The sequence below is a fragment of the Hyaena hyaena genome, unplaced genomic scaffold (assembly GCF_003009895.1).
Source record: "Hyaena hyaena isolate Hyena2069 unplaced genomic scaffold, ASM300989v1 scaffold_41, whole genome shotgun sequence".
Classification (NCBI taxonomy): domain Eukaryota; kingdom Metazoa; phylum Chordata; class Mammalia; order Carnivora; family Hyaenidae; genus Hyaena; species Hyaena hyaena.
The window spans coordinates 1,626,173-1,643,978 of NW_024080673.1; the positions used below are offsets into that span (position 1 = coordinate 1,626,173).

Consider the following 17,806-nt stretch of genomic DNA (forward strand, 5'->3'; position numbering starts at 1 on the left):
TCTAGGATTTGAATTGGCCACTCTCTCTAGCCCAACACTTGATCAGTAGCTAGCACATTCCCCTCCAGGCATTGCTGTCTTTGCTATTTGCTTACTACTGTCCTAAACCAACTGGCCTAAGCCCTCTGGGGACAAACTGGTGGTCCAACCAGGTACATTTATTGGCTTACTGCAATAACAGAGATCGCACAGCAGAGAAACTGTATGGGTAGGGTACTTAGTTGGGTACATTTCCAGTAGCTTCCTGAGAAAAGGCGCATGAAGTATATTCATGTTAATTTTTTATTGTCTTTGTTTCTCCTGAATTCTTTTTGTTTCATACTCTGTATTCTCACATTAGAGACTTTTCTCACATATCTATTGTTGTGTGATAAACTATTTGTGTTTCTTGGTAGCACCAAAACATGCTGCAGACTCCAGGGAGATTGCATAGAATGACCTAGATGGTTGAGTGAGGGAGTCCCCAAGTGTCACTGTGCATAGACAGACTTTTCTCTTAGCTAGTTTTCCCTATGCAGGGATAATCCAAGCTCCCGACTGTGGGTTGAAAGGCTGAGACTCACCTGTCCATGTGCAGGCTTTCACTTAATCCTTTTATTTTCACTCCAGCATCCTGTTTCTACTCTCAGCTATACCTATCTCCTTAGCATCTTTGTTCCAAACTCTCTGGAAACTAAACTTCCAGCCAGCTGCCAGGAATGGAGAAGAGCAACTCCTGATTCATGGGGCAGGACAGGGAATATGCGAACTACTTCTTCTGCAGGTTTACAAGCAAACCCTGGTTTCCGTCTTAGCTTCCTCCTCACCTTCAGAGGTACCTGGTATCATCAGTTCCTGCTCCTTTCTGGAGTTCTTACTTCTTGTCAAGTTCTCCCCCCACAGGCACAGAGCAGAACAGAGAAGCATGACAGCTAATCAGTTATTTTTCATCATAAAATTTTCACCATCCAAAATTTTTTGACTTGACTTATCTGTTGTCTCATCCTCTGGGCTTTTAATTTCCTTTTTAATTTACTCCTTTTTACTTGCCTTTACTATCATTTTAGGGAGGTTTATGAAATGGCGAAAAACTGGTGCATTTGATCTTTTAACTGGAATGTCATACACATTGTAAAAGGCTTTCCACTTATATTGCCAAATTACCCATAACCAAGATCTCACTTCTACATTATCATCAGAAATGTTTGAGTTTCTTTTTACCTCATGTCATTTCTTACCAACACTGGATAATATGTATCCAAATATTTATAATACTTGAAAGTTTTTTTCTTTTTCAAAGGGGAACCCTCCTTTTTTAATGTTTATTTATTTTTGAGAGACAGGGCAGAGTACAAGTCGGGGAGGGGCAGAGAGAGAGGGAGACACGGAATCTGAAGCAGCTTCCAGGCTCTAAACTGTCAGCACAGAGCCTGATGCAGGGCTTGAACTCATGAACCATAAGATCATGACCAGAGCCAAAGTCCAATGCCACCCAGGCGCCCCAGGTTTTTTTTCTTTTTTAAATCAGGTTATACATATGCACCCAATTATACATTATATTCAGTTGTATTTCTTCTTTTTTCAAGTTTATTTATTTAGTTTGAGAAAGAGAGAAAAAGAAGGGAGGGGCAGAGACAGAGGGAGAGAGAATCCCAAACAGGCTCTGCACTGACAGCACAGAGCCCAATGTGGCCTTGAACTGACCAAGTGTGAGAGCATGACCTAAGCAAAAGTCGGATGCTCAGGAGCCCCTTCAGTTGAATTTCTGGTATTAACTTGCGGCATCCTTTCAACAAGGAAAGCTCAACCTCTAGAATATGACCTTAGAGGGCAAAAATTGTGTCTTTCTTGCTCACAACTGTATTGCCATCTTCTGAACAGTCTCAGTCACTCATTAGGCACTCAATTATTATTTGTTGATTAAATGCAAAAGAATTGGGGGGAGGTGCCTTTGCTAGCTGTGGCCAAGGGGAATGCTCGAATCCTTCCTATTAGTATCTTCTTAGGTACCATTCCCCTGTGAATGTCTTCTTTACCTGTGCTACATGTTAGAGAGGTCTGTTTCAAAGTCAAATTTCAAAATGGCAGCCTATGGCTAGAATGGACCTGTGATACATTTTGTTTGGCCTTCAAAGCACTTTAAAAAAGGGGGTGGGTGGGAAATTTCACATAATGTCTCAAGCTCTCTGGTTTCTCTTGACAGTTAGAGAATCTAGCAGTATTAGATTATCCTTCTGGGATGGACAACACCTGGGACTGGGTAAAAAAGGATGTGTCCTTTTGTTCTGGCACAAAGTTCAGCTCACTGCTTACTGTCTACTGGCCCCACTTCATCTATCTATGTGGACACATGGGAGCTTTTCACTTCAACTTCAAGCTGTGGTTGTGGGTGGGGTTTTTTGTAAGAGGACAACAACCAGGTTTTATACTACCTAGTATATCCCATCTATGATCTATTTCATGTTTGAGCTCAAACAACTGTTGGGAGACAGTTATATGTGAATATTTTCACATGCCTGTACATCCAAGCTTTGTGAACAAAAAGTGCTAGGAAACTAGGTTAAAAGATTATTGAATGATAAACATGTCTTAGAAATTAGAGTTCATGTATTGCTCCAGAGAGATTCAGACATTTATTTCCTCAGGAGCTGTTCTTTTACATTCTAGAGTTATAAAACCCAGAAACACATTTCCCCTTTCTCCAGGAAATATTTGCTTACCTTTCATAGTAAAGATCTCTCTTTATTGGGAAAGAAGGATGAGTTGGAGTGCAAATCACTTGATATAATTTCTGAGTCTCATAATTTCAGGGTTCACTCCTGTGGTGATTACCCACAGGTAAACATCTGGTGCTCATTGTGTTGCCCTGTGGGGAGAAATGGGGTGTGGGAAGCTAGTGCTGTGCTGTTTTGTGAGTAATAAATACTCTGCTCTATGGTCCAGAAAGCTTGTAATTCCTACCAGAATACAAATATAAACATAAATATAATTATGAGTATGAGTGTAAGTGTAAATATACAAACATAAACATATGTACATAAGTGTTATATATAATATACATTTGCAGTTGACCTTTGACCAATGTGGGAATTGGGAACACTGACCTTGTGCAGTAGAAAATCCATGTATAACTTAACTACTAGTGTTAACTGGAAGCCTAATCCATAACAGAAACAGTCAAGTAACACATATTTTGTATGTTACATGTATTATGTACTGTATTCTTACAATAAAGAAGCTAGAGGAAAGGAAATATTATTAAGAAAATTATGGGTTAAATACATTTACAGTACTGAATTGTATTTATTGAAAAAATCCACATAGAAGTGAATGCACACAGTTCAAACCTGTGTTATTCAAGGGTCAACCGTATATAAAAGACAACATTATAGCAGTGCCTAGGTGGCTCATTCGGTTAAGCTTTTGGCTCTTGGTTTCAGCTCAGGTCACCATCTCACAGTTCGTGGGTTTGAACCCCTGCTTGGGATTCTCTCTCCCTCTCTCTCTGCCCCTCCATGTCTGTCTGTCAGTCTTTCTCTCAAATAAGTAACTAAACTTAAAAAAAAAAAAAAAAAAGACAACATTATATGTAAAACAGCAACCCCCTTCAGTGGCAGTAGCTTAAAGTTTCGTGTAATCATTCTATATCCAACTCCATATGGATTACAACAGGAAAAACTCTTAATTTTAACTTTTCCTCAGACCTTAGCACCAAGATCACTCCATCTCCAAACTCTGGGCTTAAGGCTGACTGTATTCACTCTACTACTAAGAGTATCTAATTATTTTATTTTTTCTTGTTATAGAGTTTTCTACTTCTGATATGAAGTATAGTAGCCGAAGAATTGAGGTAAGATTAGTTTTAGCATTTCTGACTTAAGAATTAAAACCAAGAACTTTTGTTATCTTTGATAGAGAAAGAACTCAGAACCAAAATCCTCAGCTTGGAAAACAACATATAGTTTGTAGAGTCACAAATAACTTCTGGGAGAGTTATTCTTTGCCATGTACATATCTTTTCTGGGTTGTTTTCTGTTCTTTACATAATGAGGTGAGTAACTTTTTAAGACATATTTTAATTTGTCTTCTTTTAACATGTCTAGAAATTAGGTAAAATTTTTCTCCAGTGGTAGAAAGATTTTCCCAATTGTCTTATTAGTAAGTACAGCTTTTGGAAAGATTCTTGCAAACCTCTCAGCTGTCTGCCTCTTCTGTATCCTATGAGCCTTTGAGAAAGTGCATGAGTCCTGCTTAGTGTTGTAAAAGGCAGTTTATTAGCCTTGAAAAAAAATAATGGCTGCTACTAGGGAGACATTCAGGCACTGGCAGAATCTCTATTTCCAAAGTTATTTTTCAGTGATGGAAAATCATCATGGCAATAAAACTGGGAGATTACACTGCATTTTACTTACTTCTAACGCCTAAATCTCTAGTGTCAGTTTCCTATTCTCTTACACACAGGTGGCAATACAATGAAAAGTGAACATATAGTTCTCAATTACCATGCTCATAAGTATTCTAATATAGGGGCACCTGGGTGGCTCAGTCTGAATTTGGCTCAGGTCATGATCTCATGGTTCATGGGTTCAAGCCCCGTGTCAGGCTCTGTGCTGAGAGCTAGCTCAGAGCCTAGAGCCTGCTTCAGATTCTGTGTCTCCCCTCTCTCTGACCCTCCACTGCTCACGCTGTCTCTCTCTCTCTCTCAGAAATAAATAAAAACATTTATAAATTTAAGAAATATTCTAATATAATTAGATATCAAATCTGTATACAGGAAAAAGCCACAATGGAAAAAACTTAAGAGTTTATAGCTTAATGAGCAGAAAGCTGAATTATATATATTGCGTTACACTGACCTCTAGAGGTTAATGGTAACAAAAACTAACTTAATTTGAAAGTAGTTTGGAGGATGAAGTAACACCATTGAGGGTTGCTAACTTTCAGGTGTATGGTGTGGCATGTTTATAATCACACCCCTACAAAGCAGTTCAGCAAAACAGTATGGAGTAGTTGTGTTCCAGATACAAATTCTGAGTTAGTCTGTAAGCCAACGATCATTGTTAAGGTAAATGTAACAGAAATTTTAAGCCGTTCTAAGTGGGAATTTAAAAAATCTTAGATCAATTCTCAGGAAAGGAAAAGCAAAAGAAAAGATAAATAAAATGTCTGATCTTAAATTTTAATGTTTACATTGTAGGGCCTTTATTTTGAATATATAAACATGAATCTTTATATCTATAATAGTCTTGGGTTTTATTTTTTATTTATTCATTTTTAAAGATTTTATTTTTAAGTAATCTCTATACCCAACGTAGGGTTTGAATTCACGACCCCAAGATCAAGAGTCACATGCTCTACTGACTGAGTCAGCTAGGTGCCCCCAGTAATCTTGGTTTTTAAAAGTACTGTTTTACCAAAAGTACTGGGAATGAGGTTTTATTTTTTTTTTTAATTGAGATCTCTAGGATAGCCTTGTATCTCTAGATAGCCCCCCCTAAAGAGAATCTTAGAATCTCTTTGAATTACTTTAAACCAATTAACATGATATGCATGTATGTTTCTGCATTCATTAGTGTTTTCTCTTGCCTTTTAGTTCCCTCTGCCACCATTATCACTTTTGCCCATGAAACCTGGTCTTCATACTGTCCCCCAAAATCACAAGGATCAAAAAGAGAGAGAGAGAAATATTCTGAATTTTGTATCTTGCAAACCTAAGCTGTCAGAGCCCAGAAGTCAATCTGATGAGTTTAGACCATCAAACAAGCAGGAAGAAGTTCTGTTTAAGGTGTTTGTGGATCAGACTTTCAGGTCCTCTGATAGCTCTATTTGGTCCAGAAACATGTGCTCTTTTTGGAAGGCTAACCATCACAGACAACACATGGAGATGGAGAACAGGAAGTCCAAGGAAACAGAAGGAAGTGACAAAATTGCAGTCTCTCACTTTGAGAAAGGACAATCTTTCGTGTCCTTTGAGAATTGTAAGGAAAGCAGTTTTCCCACAGATAGGGAAGTGGATATTGACTGCCTTGGTTGTGAAATGAGAAAAGCAGAAGAGAATTCTCAACATCTTTCACCAGGAAAGAAAGAGGATTCAGTAGCCAGAAACGTGTTTATAAATTTTGAAGTTGGATGTGCCATGCCAATCAAGTTCCAAGAAGACCAGCTTTCAGAAAATATTCTAAGTCAGGATGAATTGACTAGAAATGATAAGCCTGATTTAAAAAGTACTTCAGTACATAAAGGTAAAGCAATTGAGCCAAATCATATTTTAGAAGAGTATACTGTCCTTAAGAGTTTGTCCAACGTAGTCCCTGATGGCCCCATTGAAAAGCTCCCACAAGGTCCGAGATGCACAGAGACAAACATAAAAATGTCAGGGGCAGAGGCAACCAAACCGGAAATGAATGGGATGGTGCCTCTTATCCACATCACTTTCCCTGGAGATGAAACTTCCAAGGAACCAGCGATAGCCAAACCAAGCCTCCAAAAAAGAAAGGGCACTCTTCCCAGCAACAATAACTTCAATATCCTTGCACATCAAGAAAATGACAGGCATAAGATGAAAAACCCCAGAAATAAGTTGGAGTCAAAGACTAAGACCAGTAATAGGACACCCCAGAATTTCATGATTTCCATTGAAGGTTCCATTAAGCCTACCATACATAAAACCAGCATAAAAACTCCAGTTTTCCCTGCTTTGGAGCTTGGTGACCCCAGACATCGGCAACCACCCAAGTTTCAGCGGAGAATGCCACAGACAGAAAAGAAGCAATCAACTTACCGGGCTCTGAAACCTAAAAAGCAATCTTTTCCTTGCATTGGTAAGAATCCAGGAATAAAAAAGTCTTCTATTCCTCTCTCTGCTCAACCAACAGAGCCAAGACTAAATTACCTAGATCTTAAGTATAGTGACATGTTCAAAGAAATCAACTCAACTGCTAATGGGCCTGGAATCTATGAAATGTTTGGGACCCCTGTTTATTGTCACATGAGAGAGGCTGAACGTCATGAGAGCAAATATTATCGAGAGATATGCTCAGCTCCATCTGGCAGATGTATTACCAATAAATGTCGATCTTCACACAGTGAGAGGAGTGGCAATAGCAGAACACGATTTTCTCAGAAAAGACCACATGTTAAACCCACAAAGGTTTCGCTTGGCATTAAACAAAAGAACAAAATTTTAATTTCTAAAGAAAAGGGTTACAAAGCTGTAGGTAGCAACTTAGAAGACATTGAAAATGGTGATGATACTTCAGGTTCAGAGTGGCAGATAAAGTCTTCAGGAAATGACTTTCTCTCTTCTAATGATGAAGTTCAGTCCTTGAACTTGGCTCTGCCTCATGAACGGTCCACTGAACAGAATGAATTAATTCCTGTTTCAGATTTGTCCACTGTTGAAGAAGTCTCTATGGAAGAGTCTGCTGATGAAGGAGATATTTCTAACAATCAAATACTTGCCATGAGCCTCAGAGATCTGCAGAAACTTGAAGAACTACATCACCAGACCCCATATGTCCTTTCAGAAAACAGCTGGGCAGTGCCCAGTGAGAATTCCAACAAGCATGTACTGCAAGAAAAGCAGAATACAGCATCTCTTGGTAAAATAGATGCCAACCAAATTTTAACTAATGATGTAGGGCTCAAAAGTGTTTTAGATAAGTCTGAGAGACTTATGAGTTTCTCTTTCCAAGAGAAACAACAGAGTGCATCTTCCCAAGCATATCAACATTGGGCACATTCTTTGGATCATGATAGTTTAGCTAATGAATCAATTACATATCAAACATTTGGACAAACTTTAAGTTATGCAAATTCAATTTCACAAGAAATTCTGGATTCTGTAAAGAATGATGAATTGACAGATGAACTATTAGGATGTCTAGCTGCAGAACTATTAGCTCTTGACGAGAGAGGTAACGCCTCTTGCCAAATAATGGCAAATGAAACAGATCCTGAAAACCTAAATCTTGTCTTCAGTAGGAGAGGACAAACCACACAAGAATTGGGCGGAGAGACAACCAATGTTAAAATACAGGTTAGTATAAATAGAATCAGTGATTCATTAGGGACAGGAAGGGACCTCAGAGACAGTCTGGTTCAAACTCCCTATTTTTGAGAGCACTCGTTGGGATGAGCACTGGGTGTTGTATGGAAACCAGCTTGGCAATAAATTACATTAAAAAACAAACAAACAAAACTCCTTATTTTCAAACAAAGAATCCAAAACCCTAAACAACTAAAGAGCTTTGTCAAGGTCTCACTGTCTGGTTGCAAGTTTGGAATCCAGTTTACTTGACTTGCAGGCTAAGATGTTTCATTATGTTGCCTTCATTCTGGAGTTCAGCTAGCCTGACACTGCAATGGAATTACGTTGGGTACATTAATACAGCAAAACTATTTATTTAAAGTAGGTCAATATTTTGTTTGGTGAATATGTGTTCAGTCAATAAATACAGAGAGGTAATTATGGGTAAAGCATTGCTTTAGGTGGTGTGTGAAATAGAAAGAACTGAATATAGCTCCTGGAGTAGATCACCACCTAATTCCAAGAAACATATGAAGACATGAAATATGAAAACTTTAACACAAAAATATCATTGGTGGTTACTGTATTCCTGGCACTGGGCTAAGAACTAGAGACATGATGGGGAACAAAACTTAGCCGTTGCTCTTAGGAAGATAAGCAACAATCCTGAGAAGTGTTTTAAAAGTTTGTTTGGCATGGAAGTGGGTGTGGGGAAGAAGAATATCAACAGATCATTGGGTTTTGTTTTGTTTGTTTCAATTCTCGCTGAAATACTTGAGCCTCCTGTCCTACTCAGATTTTCAAGACAGAAACAGTAGGCTTAGCTGAAATATTATTTATTGAACACTGACTCAGCGTGTATGACTATATCAGGATCAGGGACAATTATTTTAGATAGTTTATCAAAGGATACATAAGGTATATAGTTATATCATAACTAGGTTTATTGAGAACTTACCATGTAGGAGTGAGGCATGTTATATTGTCTTCTTTATATGCTACATAACAGTTCTTTGAGATAAGTACTAAAGGTAATAACAAGTTCCCATTTTGCAGATGAGAAATTTGAGGCTTAGAAAGTTACACAGTCGCTAGAGTGGTGGGAACAGGCATTCTGATTCCAGCACACACCCTTAATCATGACACAGTGAGATTGTTCTTTGTCCTGAAATGCCAACCCTGTCCTCCTGGTGAATTTGGTCTCTTCTGGGGGTAGAGAGTGATCCAGGGAGGCCTCCAGGTTTGGTAGGAAATGGGGATATGTGTGTGGACATCTGTGTGTCAGCGATGAGTCTACCACCCTGTCATTTTAAATTTAAGAAAACCTAACAAGCTACTAAATATCATCAGCCTGTAACCTCATCCTACAACGATGAGGTCAAAACTGACTTTTTGCAGCCTTTTCTTCCCCAAGCAGTCCTTAAAATTTAGTTGGGATAGAAACAATGAAAGGATAGGGAGGAGGAACCCAAATGCCCCTTTCATTCATGATGAAGGTGACCCTGCAGGAAGTCCTGCTTCCAATGACCTCACCATGTCTCTGTCACCATCAGACATTTTAAGAACTTGTGGAGAGATCAAAGCAAGGCATTTCTGGTCCAATCAACCAATTGGAAAACATGGTCTAAGTTCTTCAAAGAGATTCTTGTTGAGAAGCAGAGCTTCTCAAAGTTTCATGTGAATGCAAATCACTTGGGAATCATGTTAAAATGCAGACACTGACTCAGTATGTCTGGGGCCTGAGATTCTGCATGTCTAACAAGCTCCTATGTGATGTTGATACACCTGTCTGCAGATTCTCCTTTGACCATGGACCTTCTGTGTATTGCAGCTGGTCTTGACCGCCAGACCTGCTTGTCGAGGCTGTGAGAGAGAGAGGGTGAGAGAGTATCTGTACGTGTTTGTGTGTAAGTGTATATGTGTATGTATATGCATATAGGCTTGCATGTGTGTTTGTATGTTTGTGTTGTGGAAATAATTGAAGAACAAACAAAGGTTATTCAGAACTTACTATAGCTAAAGAGTCAGCCACCATCACTTGTGTTTGGCAGAGACTCAAAGGCAGGCAGAGGAGTGGGCAAGATTCTTAGCAGGAAATCTAAGGGAAATCTAATGGGAAGGCTTTAGTATGCCCTGATTGAAGACTCTTGGCATGGGGAAGCTGTAGGCAGGCTAACAAGTGGCATCATATATGATTACTTAGTGGGTGCATATCTGGCTTTCTCTAGTTGGTCCCAAGTTAGAAGAAAGGAAGACTCTACCCTGCAGCCCCTTTCCCTACCCCAATGACTCAGAGTTTAATGGTGACTTTTCTTTTTGCCTCATTGTCCCAGAGATATAGTAATGGGTTCGGGATATGTGACAAGGAGAAGAAATTTCTTACCTCAAATGAAAAGAAGACATTTTCTGAAAATAGCTTAAAGTATGAAGAATCTATCCTGTGGACTAAGGGAGAGGTCCTTGGGAAGGGAGCCTATGGCACAGTAAGTTAAATGGGAAACATGATGAAATCCCAAATCCCTACTCCTCCTTGACCTGCCTTTTCCTCCCTAATCCTCTTGTGCACCCTTCCCACCCTCTATGCTCTTTTACTTGGAACTCTTTCAGTTGGAAGTAACAGGAAACCCAACCCAAACTGGCTCAGGGAAAAGGATGTTCACTGCATCATGTAACTGAAGGGTCTGGAGTAGGTCTGGCTCTGGGCAGAGGTGATTTCATGATTTCAGACATGTTACCAGGGTCTGGCCTCTTTGTATCTCTCCTAATAGGTCTTATTCTCAGGGTTCATGTGGTGGTACAATGACCATTGTATTTCTAGTCTTTCATTCTCCTGGGTCTGAGTCCGGTGGGAAAGATGTCTAATTGTTCAACAGCTTAGGATGTTACCAGAAGTTGGGAGACTCATTGCTGAGTGGCCATAACAAAAGCTGTTCCTTACATTTTTTGAATTGCATGAAAGACCATCTAAGGTCCTAGCACATTAGATAGTATTTACATGGATCAGTAAAAAGAAGACTGATCCCCAGAGAAGATAGGTTATGTTTCTAGCTGGGGACATATCAGCGAGAAGGTGGGAAAACATGAAACCACTGAAAACACATGATGGGATCACTGACAAGTTGCCCGAGGACCTGACTTCCTTTCTCTCCTTAGAGCTTTGGCATTGAAACAGCCCTGTTTCATTTATTTGGTGAGGGATTTTGCCAGTGTAGTCATGTAGATATCTGTGAGGGATTATTACTCCTGTTTTATAGATGAGAAAAACTGAAGTCAAGCCAATTATACAGCTTACCCAAAGTTACATAGCTGGGGAATGGTAAAGCCCGGATTCTAGCCAATCCAGGCCACTAGACTCCAAGCCATCATGATATCCATTGACCATGCTTCTCATCCCCATTTTGGCCTCACTGAAACTTTGCTCATTGACTTTGCTTAAGTACTTTGCATTTAGATAGGGACGAATCAACTTAGAGAAAGACAGGGTTTGGGAGGAGAAGGGAAAGACAAGTGTCACCTAAGGGATTTTGTGAACAAGTTCTATCACTTATGTTTGATAATAAGGTTTGCTTCTAGGTATATTGCGGTCTTACTAGCCAAGGACAACTAATAGCTGTAAAACAGGTGGCTTTGGATACCTCTGATAAATTAGCTACTGAAAAAGAATACCAGAAACTACAGGAAGAAGTAGATTTGCTCAAAGCACTGAAACATGTTAACATTGTGGCCTATTTGGGGACATGCTTGGAAGAGAACATCGTAAGCATTTTCATGGAGTTTGTTCCTGGTGGCTCAATTTCTAGTATTATAAACCGTTTTGGGCCATTGCCTGAGATGGTGTTCTGTAAATATACAAGACAAATTTTGCAAGGTGTTGCTTATCTCCATGAGAACTGTGTGGTGCATCGAGATATCAAAGGAAATAATGTTATGCTCATGCCAACTGGAATAATAAAGCTAATTGACTTTGGCTGTGCCAAGCGTTTGGCTTGGGCTGGCTTAAATGGCACCCACAGTGACATGCTTAAGTCCATGCATGGGACTCCATATTGGATGGCCCCGGAAGTCATCAATGAGTCTGGATATGGAAGGAAGTCGGACGTCTGGAGCATTGGCTGCACTGTGTTTGAGATGGCCACAGGGAAGCCTCCACTGGCTTCCATGGACAGGATGGCAGCCATGTTTTACATTGGAGCACACCGAGGGCTGATGCCTCCTTTGCCAGAACACTTCTCAGAAAATGCAGTGGACTTTGTGCGTGTGTGCCTGACCAGGTAAGAAACTGAAAACAGGGGCGCCTGGGTGGCTTAGTCGGTTGAGCCTCCAGCTTCGGCTCAGGTCATGATCTCGCAGTTTGTGGGTTCGAACCCCACATTGGGCTCTGTGCTGACAGCCAGCTCTGAGCCTGGAGCCTGTCTTCAGATTCTGTGTCTCCCTGTCTCTCTGACCCTCCCCTGCTCACGCTCTCTCTCTCTCTCTCTCTCTCAAAAATAAACAAAATATTTTAAAAATTAAAAAGAAAAGAAACTGAAAACAGGAGGAAGAGAAATCCCCAGAGATTCCAAGATTGCTGACATTTCCCCTGAAATTTATGGCCCACAAAGAAGGCAAGTAGGGAGTGATTTTGATAATTAGCCATATTGGGTGATTGTGCTCCTCGTTGCATCAGGGTATGGGAGTAATGCTTCAAGTAGGAAGTGCCTTAATTAAATGTTTGACAGTACTTATCAGAGACAGACAATACTTCCCCAAATCAATGGGGGTATGAACATGGCTATGAGAGGGACATCTTCCCAGGTACTGGTCATGGTGAAATGACATTGCCTGTCCTTAAATTTCCCTTTCCTGAGCTGCCTTCCCTATCCGAGAACCAGTGTCTCATTTCCTTCCTAAAACCAGCTCTCGGGAAGGTATGTGAGAAATTCATTCATAGTGAGGGATTGATGTGAATTAATTGATCGATGACTGGCAAATTTAATGTTTTGGTCCCCCTGCCCCCAAAATACTTGCATTTAAAATGAAAGGAAACATTTTGAGTCAAAGGAACAAATATCTAATTGAAGCTTTTCATGCATCATGTGTGTGGAGTATTTGGGGAAGCAGAAAACCCCCGGAAAGTTGCTTGTTTTTTCCTGTTCTGATGCTCCCTAGTATATATGGAATAAAATTTTGGGTAAAATGTTAAAAGGGACCTTAGAGATTACCCACTCATGTGGTTTTCAACTTGACCAGACACTCTTTACTCACATGAAATTGTAATGAAAAGAATAAAACATAGAAGCGGAGGGATGGCTCTGGTTAAAGTATGACTGTATGTGTATGATGAGGGAGATAGCTAAAGAGTAGAGGGAGGGGCTGGGGCCCACCCACCTGGCCTCTGTGCCCCTGGTGAGGCTCAACATTTAGTCATATGTACAGGGTGAGGACGGCCTGAGACATAAAATAATTTCTTGCTTTCTGAGACGTGTGCTTTCTTATTCCTAGATGAAAAAATTCTAGTGCCTCCCAGCTTGCAAAATGGGTTTTTCTCTTTTTTAATGAATCTCAGGACCCACAGTTCTCCCTGTCTGCTGAAAGATGTGCCTCTCTCTGCAGACTCTCTCTCTCCCAGCACATGGGTCAGAGTGTTCTGGTTCATATCAGGGGATTGTATAGGCCAAGGCAGGAATACATACTTCATACTCCAGTTCTGGGCATTCCTGGATGTAGACATGTTCCAGCATGGATTGTATGGACAGAGCCCCAGGCACAGAGCTACCCCCTTGCTCACCCAAAATAAACCTCACAAAAGAAATGTAAAGCTGTTAGAAAGGTCATAGGAACCAGTACTAGTTTTAGGATTGGTCTTAGCTCTTAAGACTACTATAGTTGCTTTGTTCTGAATTGAACAGTTCTCTATTATTGAGCCACTGAAACTACATGCTATTTTCATTTTCTTTCAAGTCATCATTACTCACACACACACACACACACACACACACACAGATTTAAAGAGAAAGGGTGAAATCTTTTTTATGACTCTTCTTTTGAACCATTGCTTCATAAACTAAGAAATAAACAACTCACACCACAAAGGATCAGTTAATAGGGCTGTTGTGAGGGTTAACAGAACTGGTATATGTAAATTACTTAGCAGAGTATGGGGTACATAATTAGGGCTCCATAGTTAATAACTATTTGGGAGACTACTAATACATCTTACCGAATTAGTGTCACATACAAGCATAAAATTATCTTTTGAAATTCTATGGAAAAGACCCTAAAGATTCTAGAATCTTGCCCTGTGACAGTATTCCTTGGAGGTGTGCATAGTCAGAAATAAAGTGGGGAGAAGGCATTCTTAAAGATCCGGAAGTATAGATGACTAGGTTTTCAGAAGGAACAAGGCCTGAATAGAACAGAAATGAACTTTGGGGAGCAGAGGGGGTATTCCTATGGGCAGGTTGAAAGTTTGGGGAAGTTGGCCAAGGAGTTTAGCTTTGTTGCAACATGCAGCAAAGAGCAGGGGACTGCAATGAATTTGGGAAAGATCATGCCATAAAGAAAATGGACTTTGGGAAGGGAGGTCAGACGGCAGTGTACCAAAGGACCTCAAATGGAGGCTGTTTGAGACTAGAAGGCCATGCAGGAATCAAGAGCTTTGTGGTAGGAGCAGTGTGAACTGTGAAGAGAAGAGTTCCAAAACATTCCAGGGGAAGGGGAATCAGGACTTAGTGATGGGGCATGATAAGGCTGCATAGTTTTGAGTAGGGATAATGAAGAAATAGTAGAAAGTTGTGAAAGAGGAGCAGGGGAGGGGATTGAAGATGATCCACCACTTAAAAAAATGTTTATTTTGAGAGAGAGAGAAAGAGAAGAGGCATGCGGGTGTGTGGCAAAGGAGAGAGATTGGGAGAAAGAGTATCCCAAGCAGGGCCATGCTCAGTGCTGAAGCCCAGGTGGGGCTCCGTCTCAGGAACTGAGATCATGACCTGAGCCAGGATCAAGAGTCAGATGCTTAACCGGCTGAGCCACCCAGGTGCCCCAGAGGATCCACCATTTAAGGAAACATTCGAAGCTATGGAATTGGAGTTCAGGAAAGCAAGGAAGATTGGAAGTACACGTTTAGAAATCCTAAGGTTGGTAGCTATAGTTGTGAACAATTTAAGAGGGCTCAGGAAAACGTTTTTGAAAATACTCAGGGGAGAAGTAACAACCTTCATGGCATTATGCCTAGCACATGGCTGAAGGAAAGAAAGAGGGAAGGGAGTTGACCCAAGGCAGGAGAACCAAGAGAAGTTTCCCCTAAGTCTATGCAGAGATTGTTTTGAAAGGAGAGGGTAGTGAACACTTCAAATGTTATTAGAGGTGATAGGAGGATGAACTCATTGAACTTGGTAATGAGAAGATCACGGTAAATTTTAAGAGGGCAATTTCTAGAGAGCAGTGGGACAGAGAGTAAGGCGTTAGAATAATAAAGGTTGAAAAAAGTCACTGGGTTTGGCCATGTAAAGGAAAGAATCTTTGGAGAGAGGGGAGATTTCTGCATATTTTCAAGATAAGAGAAAGGGCCACCAAAAGGCGGGGGGGGGGGGCTTTTATTTCAAAATGATTTATAGTTACTTTATTTTTATGTCCATTTTCACCTGGGCTACTCCTGGTAGTAATCCCCCTCGCATAGATTATCAAAAGATAACCAATTTAGCCAAAATAATGCCTAATAGGTCCTTGCAGATAACTATTGACTGGTTCACTGGTTCATTGACTAGTTCATTGGCAAAAGCTTAATTTCTTGAGGAAAACTAACCTAAAATTTTTTTTTAATGTTTTATTTATTTCTAGGAGAGAGAGACAGCGTGAGCAGGGGAGGGTCAGAGAGAGAGGGAGTCACAGACTGAAACAGGCTCCAGGCTCTGAGCTGGCAGTCAGCACAGAGCCCGACGCGGGGCTTGAACCCACGAACCGCAGGATCATGACCTAAGTGAAAGTCGGACGCTTAACCAACTAAGCCACCCAGGCGCCCCAAAACTAACCTAAATCAAAATAGTACTAAGTGTCTGTCTCCCGTTATTTTATGTTCATCCAAGAGTGCCCCAATGGGATTATTTCAATTAAACATCAAAACACATTAAAACATTTTTTTCAAACATTTTTTGAGAGACAAAGAGTATAAGCAGTAGAGGGGCAGAGAGAGAGGGAATCACAGATTCGGAAGCAAGCTTCAGGCTCTGAGCTTTCAGCTCAAGAGCTCAACGCGGGGTTAGAACTCACGAACAGTGAGAACGATGACCTGAGCTGAAGTCGGATGCTTAACCGACTGAGCCACCCAGGTGCCCCTAAACCAAAACACATTTAAATGTCTACTTCTTAAAAGCTATTTTGTTTTTAGGGGCACCTGGGTGGCTCAGTCAGTTAAGCATCTGACTTCAGCTCAGGTCATCATCTCAGTATGTGGGTTCAGGCCCTACATCGGGCTCTGTGCGGACAGCTCAGAGCCTGGAGCCTGCTTCAGATTCGGCATCTACTTCTCTCTCTGTCCCTCCTCCACTCACACTCTTTCTCTCTCTCAAGAAGTAAATAAACATTTAAAAATAGCTTTTTTTTTAATGTTTATTTTTGAGAAAGAGAAAGCGAGTAGGGAAAGGGCCGAGAAAGAAGGGGACAGAGGATCCAAAGAGGGCTCTGTACTGACAGCAGAGAGACCGATGCACGTGGGGCTCAAACTCATGAATTGTGAGGTCATGTCCTGAGCCAGAGTCAGATGCTTAACTGACTGAGCCACCCAGGCATCCCTCCTTTTTAAAGGCTTTTCAATTCTGGATTCCAATGCCTCTACACTTTAAATGTAAATTTAATGCAAATTAAGAGTGCATTAAACTGTACATCCAAAAGTGTGAATTTTACTGTGTAAGTTATACCCCAAATTGAACAAAAGTAAAATGGAAAAGTAGGGCCTAGTTACTTTTTGAGCTATTGCTATGTACCAGACACTGTTCAAAACCTGTATGTACATTATCTAACTCTCCCAATGAGTTAGGTTTTATTATCTCCATCTTACTAATGAGAAGACCTTGTGTCACTTATGTAAGATCATATGGACCAAAACTGAAGTGTGGACTCACCTCAAGTCTGTTTGGCCAAGACTGTGCTTCTATTTTTATTTCCCTGAGCACTTGTAAGTGGATCCATTTCTTTATTTATTTTGAAAGAGTGTGTGGGTGAGCAGAGCAAGGGCAGAGAGAGAGAGAGAGAATCCCAAGAGCTAACAGGTGCCGAGCCCCATGCAGGGCTATATCGACCTGAGCTGAAATCAAGAGTTGGACACTGAGCCAACTGAGTCACCCAGGCACCCTTGTACTTCCATTTTTAAGTTGGCATTTTGAATCAAGTAGGTCCAGTTGGGAGGCACTTATCGGGTGCTGTTTCTAACATATTATTCCCTTCTTAGAGACCAGCACGAGCGACCTTCTGCTGCCCAGCTCCTGAAGCACTCTTTCTTGATGAGAAGTCACTGAATATACATCAACTTTTCGTTCCAGCTCCATTATAGATATACACCGTGATTGCTTCATTGTGGGAATGATGGTTAAAGGACTTTTGTTTTCTTACTGTTAAAACAACTCAACCCAATTTAACCAGATCCTGCAGTGTCACTAACTAAAATGTTTTAGTTAAATGTTAGTCTTAAGCTTCAGGTATGGTTACCCATGTATATGAGAACATTTTCTTAAACAGTAAAAACAAAAAACCTATTGCAGTGTTTACAGTTTTGACTATCCAGGAATACATTCTCTATTGCCTTCTGTTATCCTTCCTTTTACT

General features: G+C 40.6%; 1 protein-coding gene across 5 annotated transcripts in view; it reads left to right on the plus strand.

Moving 5' to 3' along the window:
- MAP3K19 (mitogen-activated protein kinase kinase kinase 19) overlaps nucleotides 1–17,806 on the plus strand; it is a 39,338-nt gene extending 21,532 nt beyond the window's left edge. For 2 of the 5 annotated variants that reach the window (XM_039229952.1, XM_039229953.1), the window contains 5 exons: nucleotides 3,786–3,829; nucleotides 5,573–8,017; nucleotides 10,342–10,491; nucleotides 11,582–12,279; nucleotides 17,433–17,806. In XM_039229952.1, coding sequence (XP_039085883.1) covers nucleotides 3,786–3,829; nucleotides 5,573–8,017; nucleotides 10,342–10,491; nucleotides 11,582–12,279; nucleotides 17,433–17,499 — 3,404 coding nt within the window. In that variant the 3' untranslated portion in view covers nucleotides 17,500–17,806. The remainder of the gene's footprint in view (nucleotides 1–3,785; nucleotides 3,830–5,572; nucleotides 8,018–10,341; nucleotides 10,492–11,581; nucleotides 12,280–17,432) is intronic. The other 3 variants (XM_039229954.1, XM_039229956.1, XM_039229955.1) reach the window with 3 other exon arrangements.